Here is a 9,160-nt window from a genome sequence, read left to right as displayed (position 1 = left end):
AGGGAAAGAGGGGGGAAAAGGGTTGGGAAAGAGGGGGAAAAGGGTTGGGAAAGGGGGCTCAGCCCTGGCGGGATGGATCCAAGCCCAGCTCCAGCTCGGGCAAGGAGCCGGGAATGGCTGAGGGAGAATTTATCCCGGGAATTGCGGATCCCGCTGCCGGGGAAGGGCGGGAAGCGCCGGGATCCGGCCGGGATCGATCCAGGATCGATGGAGCATCCGCCCGGAAAGCCGAGAGCGCCTGGAGGGCGCCGGGAAGGGCGGGAAGGTCGGAGCCTTGGGAACGCTCCCCAGGGATGATCCCGGGGAAATCTCCCGGGAAAAGTCGGGATCTTCCCTTTTCCCGGAGCGGGAACCTCTCCCGGCTCACTGGGAATTTTCCTGGGGATGCAGCGCCGGGAATCCAGGACAAGAATCCAGCGAAAGATCGAGCCACAAAAAGCGGGAGAAGAATCCCGAAAAACCCAGGAAAGCTCCGGAGCCGGGACACCGAGAATTCCCGGGCCTTGCAGCGCCGGCTCCCGAAAAAAATTGGGAATCCTCGGGAAAAAAAAACCAACCCGGGATCGGGATCCGGCCCCTCCCCGCTCTGGATCCTTCTCCCGGCGGGAATCGCGGCCCATCCCAATTTTATCCCGGGAAAAGGTCAGTCCCGTTTGGAGCGCTGACCTCAGCCCGGCCCGGATTTATCCCAGCGCCGGATTTATCCCAGCCCTCCAAAATAATCCTGGGATTGGGATTGATCCAAGGGGAAAAGGGAATCTTCCCGCAGTTTCCTGCGCAGTTGCGGGCGGGAACATCCCGGGAGCGAAAGGGATCCCGTGGGATGAGGGAAAAACGGGAAAATCCCTGGGAATGGGAATTCCCGGAGCTGCTGGGGAGGAAAAACGGGAAGCGGGGATCCATGGAAATACAGCGGGCCGGGAAAAAGGGGAAGCGGGAAAATCCCTGGATGTGGGGATGGGAATGATCCCTGGGAACGGCGATTCCCAAGGAGGCTCCGGCTCTTCCCGGTGGGAACGGGAGCAGCCGGATCCAAGCCCTGCCCGGCTCTCCCGATCCCGGAGGAATTTTATCCCGGGATATTTTTATCCCTGGCACCGGAGCAGTTCCAGGATCCGCCTGGATCCAGCCCGGGATCATCCCAGGGATCCGGATCCAGCCCGGGATCATCCCGAGCCGTTCCCGTGGATCTGAATCCATCCCAACCCGCCGGGATTGGATCAGGGATTGGAAACAGCTGCGGGAAATTCGGGATCCATCCCAGCAGAAATTCGGGATCCATCCCAGCAGAAATCCGGGATCCATCCCAGCAGAAATCCGGGATCCATCCCGGTGGGAATTCTGGTATCCATCCCAGCGGGATTGTCCGGGAATTGCTGCTAATCCCGGGAATAAATACCTAGGAATAAATCAAACATCTTCCCCAAAAATTCCCTTTCCTTTGTCCCAAAATTCCCTTCGTCTTCCCAAAAAACCCCCCACGGATCTGAGCTCCCCAAGATCCCGGATTTTATTCCTGGTTTTATTCCGGCACAAAACATCGGGAATTTTTCCCCCTGGAGCCGAGTTCCTTGGGGTTTTCCCTGGAATGTTTGGAATCCCTAAATCCCAAATAATTCCTTAGAAAAGGAGGAGGAGGGTGGGGGATAAAAAAGGAGGATAAGAGATTCCCGAGGTTCCATTCCTGCGGCAAAGTTTCCCAAAAATTCCCTAAAAGCGGGAAAAGCTCCGGGAATCTCCAGCCCCTCTGGAACTGAGGATTTCCCGCAGGAAAACCCCGCGGGGATTTGGGAATTCGGGAAAAGGGCGGGAATGGGGGGGGAAGTTTTCCCATGGGAATTTTTCTTCTCATTCCCGGCTTTTTGGGAGTTTGAAATCCAAGCCTTAGGGGGAAAACTGGGAATTCTGGAGCGGGAATGACAGCTGGAATGGCCGGGCCGTGGGAAGGGCTCTGGATTTCGGGGTTGGGGGATGGATCCGAGGATTTGGGGGTGGATTTTTGGGAAGCGAGAGCAGGAAAAGCGGGAACGGCCAGGAAAACCTCGGGATCCCTGGATTTGGGGGTGGGAATGGGAATTTCCATGTGGATCCAGGGATTTGGGGGCGGATTTGGGGGAAGAAGGAGCAGCAGGAAAAGCGGGAGCGGCGGTGACAGCGGGGAGGAACGGGCGGGCTCTTCCCGCCGGGAAAACCGCTGGAAATGGGAATTTGGGGCGGGGAACCGGGATCTGGGGCTGGATCCAGGGATTTGGGGCTGGATTTTCGGGATTTGGGGCTGGAAAACCGGGAGTGGCTGGGGCGCGGGGCAGGGAAAAGCTCCGGATCCATGGATTTGGGGGCGGATCCGCGGCCGCAGGGGGTGGGTCCCCGGCTGGATCCCGGGATTTTTTCGGGAATCGGGGGCAGGAAAATCGGGAATGCGCTGACCTGGGCAGGCCGCGGCCGCCGCTCGGTGTCCGCATGGGCCGCGGGGCCGGGAATTCCCGATCCCGGCGGGAAGCTCGGGATCCCGGGATCCTCCCGGGGCTCTCCCGGCTCCGGGGCTGATCCCGAAATTCCCAAATCCCGGCGGGAAGCGCCGGGCCCGGCCCGGAGCCGCTTCCAGCGGAGCGAGGGATGCCGGGATTTGGGAATCATCGGCCGCTCCCTCCTCCCCTTCCTCCTCCTCCTCCTCCTCCTTTTCCTTTTCCTCCGTTTCCTTTTCCTCCTTTTCCTTTTTCCCCTTTTCCTCCTTTTCCTTTTTCCCCTTTTCCTCTTTTTCCTTCTTTTCCTTCTTTTCCCCCTTTTCCTTTTCCTCCTTTTCCCCCTTTTCCTCCTCCTCCTTTTTATTTCTCCCGCTCTTCCTCCCCCTCCTCTTCCCTCCATTCCCACTCCCAGGAATTCGGGATTTCTCCCGGAATTCCCGCGCAAAGCGGATTTTTCCTGGAAATTCCCGGCGAAATTCCTTCTAAATAAATCTCCCCCCAAACCTCGGGATTTGAAGCGCCCCGAGCGGGGATTCCTGATTTTTTTTTTTTCCCCCCCAAAAAATCCCTTTCATTCGGCCCCAAAATTCCCATTCTTTTCCCAAAATTCCCATTTAATCGGCCCCAAAATTCCCTTTCGTTGCGCCCTAAAATTCCATTTATTTGCCAAAAATAAAACCCCCTTCCTCTTCCCGCAGTTTTCCCTTTCTTTGGAACCCTCCCGTCCCAGTTTTTGGCAGGGAAAACCTTTCCCGGATTATTTCTGGGAAGCGGCAAAAGCGGCTGCTGGAATTAGAGGGAATTTTCCCGGGTTGTTTTGGGAATTAAAGTGAATTTTTATGGGAATTAAAGTGAATTTTTTTGGGAATTAAAGTGAATTTTCATGGGTTTTTTTTTTCTGGGAATTAAAGTGATTTTTTCTGGAGTTTTATCCCGGGAATTGCAGTGATTTTTCCAGGGATTTACAGTGATTTTTCCAGGGATTTACAGCGATTTTCCCGGAGTTTTTTCAGGGAATTCCAGCGATTTCCCCAGGTTTTTTTTCTCAAACCTTATTCCCAACCTTCCTCCCCTGCCCCAAACCCTGGGATCCGGGATTTGCTCGTCCCAAAAATCACCTGGATTTCTGGGATGAGCTCTGATTTTTGGGATGGCTCCCAAACCCTTGGAAAAATCCTGTGATTCCATCCCAAGGGGATCAACCTTGGCATCCAAAACTTTCCCGGTGGTTTTTTGGGGGATCCAAGCCATTCCCGCACTTTTTTATTGGGATCCAACCCTCTCCTGGTGTTTTTTTGGGATCCCACCCTCTCCTGGTGCTTTTTTTTGGGGATCCAACCTTCTCCCGGTGGTTTTTTGGGGGATCCAGTCCTTTCCTGGTGTTTTTCTCGGGATCCAACCTTCTCCCGGTGTTTTTTTGGGGGATCCAAGCCTCTCCCGGTGTTTTTTTTGGGGATCCAAGCCTCTCCCGGTGTTTTTTGGGGGGGATCCAACCCTCTCCCGGTGGTTTTTTGGGATCGGGAATCCGCTCAAACCGAACCCGCCCCTCCTGAGCCCCCCCCGGGCTTCCATTCCCGCCCCATTCCCGCTTTTCCAGCCTCCCCCGGCCCGGAGAAGCTCACCTGGGCTGGGAAAAGCGGGAGCGCGCCGGGAATTTCCCTCTGGAGCGGCCGCAGGGCCGGGCTCGGGCGGGGCCGGGCGGGAGCGGGGCAGGGCTCCAGCCGAGCCTGAAATTCCAGGGGTTCATCCCAGGCTTGAAATTCCAGGGGTTCATCCCAGGGGTTCATCCAGGGGTTCGTTTATTCCAGGGGTTGAAATTCCGGGGGTTCATCCCAGGCTTGAAATTCCAGGGGTTCATCCCAGGGGTTCATCCAGGGGTTCGATCATTCCAGGGGTTGAAATTCCAGGGGTTCATCCCAGGGGTTCATCCCAGGGGTTCATCCAGGGGTTCATCCAGGGGTTCATCCCAAGGGTTCATTCCAGGGGTTTATTCCAGGGGTTCATCAAGGGGTTGGAATTCCAGGGGTTCATCCAGGGTTGGAATTCCAGGGGTTCATCCCAGGGGTTCATCCAGGGGTTCGTTTATTCCAGGGGTTGAAATTCCGGGGGTTCATCCCAGGCTTGAAATTCCAGGGGTTCATCCCAGGGGTTCATCCCAAGGGTTCATTCCAGGGGTTTATTCCAGGGGTTCATCCAGGGGTTGGAATTCCAGAGGTTGGAATTCCAGGGATTGGAATTCCAGGGGTTCATTCCAGGGGTTCATCCCAGGGTTGGAATTCCAGGGATTCATTCCAGGGGTTCATTCCAGGGGGTTCCTTCCAGGAGTTTATTCCAGGGGTTCATCCAGGGGTTCATCCAGGGGTTCATCCAGGGGTTGGAATTCCAGGGGTTCATTCCAGGGTTGGAATTCCAGGGGTTCATCCCAGGGGTTCAGCTGAGCTCGCCGCCATCCAGGGATCCAGCGGGAACCCATCCCACCCGGGATCCGGGAATGGATAAATCCTTGGATTCCTGGATGCGGGAACCCCCCGGGGAGGGGCAGAAGCAGGAAATGATCCCAAAAAAACGCTCGGGAGCGACTTTTCCAGGGGTTTTCCAGAGCGGGGGGGTTTGAGGGCTCCTGGCTTGGGAAAAAATTCCAGGGAAGTTCAGCAAGGTGCTTTGGATCACCCTGGGAAAATCGGGAATGGAGAGCCTGGGATCGGATCCAGGGAATGCTGGGAATGGGATCCTGCTGGGAATGGGATCCTGCTGGGAATGGGATCCCGCTGGGAAAGGGATCCTGCTGGGAATGGGATCCCACCAGGAATGGGATCCCGCCGGGAATGGGATCCCGCCGGGAACAGCTCCCAGAGCTGGGATCCCGCAATTCCCAGGGATCTCGGGCGGGATCCTGGAATTCCCAGGGATCTAAAGTGGGATCCTGGGAATCTCGGGTTCCCATCCCTGCCCTGCGCTCCGGCTCCCCTGGGAAGCCGCTCTATGCAAATCCATGCAAATGCATGCAAATGAGGCGCGGGAGCCGCTCGGACCGGTCTGGGAGGGCCCGGGCGGGGCCGGGAATGGGAAGAATCCGGGAGGGGCCGAGCGGGGCCGAGCTCAGCCCTGGCCCCGCGGAATTCCAGGCGGAAATCCTGATGGAATTCCCGGTAGAATTCCCGGTAGAATTCCCGGCAGAATTCCCGATGGAATTCCCGCTCCAAGCGCTCCCGGGCCCTTCCAGCGAGCCGGGCCGGGCTGGAAGTTCTTGTAGTGGGAAATGAGCGGTTTGTGACAATTCTTTATATTTATATTTATATTTATATTTATATTTATATTTATATTTATATTTATATTTATATTTATATTTATATTTATATTTATATTTATATTTCCATATCTCTATCTCTAGTTATGTTTATTTATATTAATTTATATTTATATTCTATTGTATTATATGTGTTGATCTATATCTACCTCCCATCCCAGATCCTGATCCCAAATCCCGGATCCCGCTTTTCCAGCCCCAAATCCCGCAAAGTCCCCGGTGGAGCTCGGGAGTTCTGTGGATCCGGAATCCCAGCTCAGCCCCTGCTCCTTCCAGAGCAATTCCCAGCGAATTCCCAGCAGATTCCCAGCGAATTCCCAGCGAATTCCCAGCTAATTCCCAGCGAATTCCCGGCGGATTCCCGGCCAACCCTGCCCAGCCTTGGATCCGCCCCATCCCAAAGAAATCCCCTGGAAAATCCCGTGTTTGTGTCACCCGGAGCTTCCGCAGTTCCTGGAAAATCTCTGGAGCTGCGGCCGGGCTGGAAAAGGAGCCTGGGAAGGGCCTGGCGTGGATCCCATCCCTGAATCCCAAAGATCCAAATCCCACATTCCCCATCCCTGAATCCCGCAGATCCCATCCCTGAATCCCGTGGATCCCATCCCCAAATCCCAAAGATCCCACCCCCAAACCCCACATTTCCCACCCCTGAATCCCACATTTCCCGTCCCCGAATCCCACGGATCCAAATCCCACGTTTCCCATCCCAAAATCCCACGTTTCCCATCCCTGAGTCCCACAGATCCAAATCCCACATTTCCCATCCCACATTTCCCATCCCCGCATCCCGCGGCTGCTCCCGATCCCGGCCCCCATTCCCAGGCCGCTCCCTCTTCCCGGGATTCCCGGGGCCATCCCAAATCCCGATCCCGATCCCGATGGATGCGGGGTTATCCCGGGTCAGCCGCTCCCGCTCCCTCGGGAATGGCAGCGAATCCCGTTTTTCCATCGCCAGGAAAAACCGGCTCCTCCCGGCCTGTCCCGGCCTGTCCCGCGCATTCCCGGCTCCCTATAAATCCCGGCCGCGCCTTTTGGGGGGAAAATCCCGCTTTTAGGGATCCCGGCCCATTCCCAGGAAATCCTGGAATAACCCCCAAACCAGCCCCGATCCCTGGGAAGCGCTGCTGGGATCTCCCGGGATAATTCCGTGAGTAAGGAATTCATTCGGGGGGATCCATTCCGAGGGGGTTTTTTTTGGGATTTGGGGGAGGGTTCTCCATGGGAATTCCATGGGCCCGCGATCCCAAAATTGCATCATCCCTTGGGATTGCAACATTCCTTGGAAAAGCATCGGCTGCTGCGGCGCCAGCCCAGGGAAACGCTCCAAGCTGATCCCCAAAATTCCAAACTGACCCCCAAAATTCCAAACCGACCCCCAAAATTCCAAACTGACCCCCAAAATTCCAAACTGACCCCCGAAAATTCCAAACCGACCCCCAAAATTCCAAATTAATCCCAAATTTCCGTGAACTATCCCAAATTTATCGCCACAAATTCCCCTCCTCTCCAGCAAGGGAATTTTCTCCTGGTTAAAAAAAAAACCCTGGGATAAAGGGAGTGAGGAAAACCAAAAAAGAAACGGGAATAAAGGGAATATTTCCATTTATTTCTTGGGAAAAATCCACTTTTTATTGCATTCGTGCCGGGAAGAACTCTGGAATAAAGGCAATAAATGGATTTCTTGGGGAATATTTGCAAGATTCGTTTGGGATCTGCGCCTTTATTTTTTGGGAATGAAGCCTTTGGAATTCTGGTGTAAAATCCCCACTGCCGCTTTTCCTTGGGAAAAAAATCCCCATTTCCCCCCTCACCAAGGTTTTCCCTCTCCTAAACCCCCAAACCTCAAAATTCCAGGATTCCCATTCCCGAGAAATCCCCAAATTCCTGGATACCCCTTTCCAAGAAACCCCCAAACCCCAAATCCCTGAATTCCCCTTCCCAAGAAACCCCCAAATCCCGGGATCCTCCTTCCCAATAAATAAATCCCCAAACCCCAGATTCCTCTTCCCAATAAATCCCCAAATCCCGGATCCCCCTTCCCAAGAAATTCCCGGATTCCCCTTCCCAAGAAATAAACCCCGGATTCCCTTCCCAAAAAAACCCAAATCCCCGAATTCCCCTTCCCAAAAAAGATCGCGAATCCCGGATCCCCCTTCCCAAGAAATAAATCCCGGATTCCCTTCCCAAGAAATTCCCGGATCCCCCTTCCCAAAAAATTCCCGGATTCCCCTTCCCAAGAAATAAACCCCGGATTCCCTTCCCAAAAAAACCCAAATTCCCGGATTCCCCTTCCCAAGAAACCCGCAGATACCGGATTCCTCTTCCCAAAAAAAACCCAAAATCCCACAAATCTCGGACCCCCCTTCCCAAGAAACCCCCAAATCCCTGAATTCCCCTTCCCAAGAAACCCCCAAATCCCTGAATTCGCCTTCCCAAGAAATTCCGGGATTCCCCCTTCCCAAGAAATAAATCCCGGATTCCCTTCCCAAGAAACCCGCAAATCCCGGCTCCCCTCATCCCGAACCCCGCGGCTCCGGGATCCGCGGGAATTCCCGGGATCCGAGGGAATTCCCGGAGTCTTCCAGCCCTGTGGATGGAGCTCGCGCTGCTCCCGGCCGCTCCGCGTGGATCTGTTTTGTATTGTCCCGCATTCCCGGCTCCAGGGATCGGGTGCGTGGAATTCCAGGGAAAAACGGAGGGGAAAAAAACCGGGAAAAAATAAAAAAAAAAAAAGGGGAGGGAGAAAGGAAAAAAAACAACCCAAACCCCCAAAAAATCGCGGAGGAGGAGGAGGGGGAAAAGCGAGAGAAAAACCCCAAATTCCGGTTTTTTTGTTGTGTGTTGTTTTTTTTTTTTTTCCCTTTTTCCTTTTCCTGCAGCCGGAGCCGCCCCCGGAGGCCGCGCGGCGCTGGCTGCGTGCGGCAGCTCTCGCCCTAAAAACAGGTTTGGGATTTTGGGATCCGCGAGAGGGGAATTTGGGGAGAAGGGAGGAGGGGGAAGGAGGGGGGAGGGGAAAAAAATTGGGGGGGAAAAAAGGAAAATGAGGGGAAAAAAAAGAAAAAGCAGCGAGGCGGATCCACGTGGTGCGAGGGGGGCAGACAGAGATCCCATTGTTCCAGGGAAATCTGGGAATGCCGGGGGGGGAGGGATGGACACGGGGGAGAGCCCGGGGGGTTCGCTCAGGAGTCGCCCCCACCCCAAAATGCAGCGGGAGCGGCGCCGCTTTGGGGTTTGGGCTTTGGGGTGGGGATGGGGGACCCCAAACTCCCCGGGGTTCCCCCTTTGTCTCGGGCCCTTGGCCTGCTCCGATCCTCTTTGGGAACCCCCCCAGCACCCCAAAAACACCGGGACCTCCCCCCGGGGCACCCCCAAAGGCCAAATCTCCCCG

At 55.2% G+C, this 9,160-nt stretch overlaps 1 protein-coding gene across 1 annotated transcript in view; it reads left to right on the top strand.

Annotated features, from left to right (window-relative positions):
- Positions 1-113: 113 nt before the first annotated feature.
- The window catches only part of RCC2 (regulator of chromosome condensation 2), a gene marked incomplete at its 3' end in the record, with an annotated part of 16,054 nt that continues 7,007 nt past the window's right edge, over positions 114-9,160 (top strand). Inside the window, exon 1 of the mRNA XM_033519354.1 lies at positions 114-265. Coding sequence (XP_033375245.1) covers positions 114-265 — 152 coding nt within the window. The remainder of the gene's footprint in view (positions 266-9,160) is intronic.

Source organism: Parus major, chromosome 21, assembly GCF_001522545.3.
Source record: "Parus major isolate Abel chromosome 21, Parus_major1.1, whole genome shotgun sequence".
Lineage (NCBI taxonomy): Eukaryota > Metazoa > Chordata > Aves > Passeriformes > Paridae > Parus > Parus major.
Note: the sequence above shows the minus strand (reverse complement) of the source record. Positions and strands in the feature narration are given on the sequence as shown.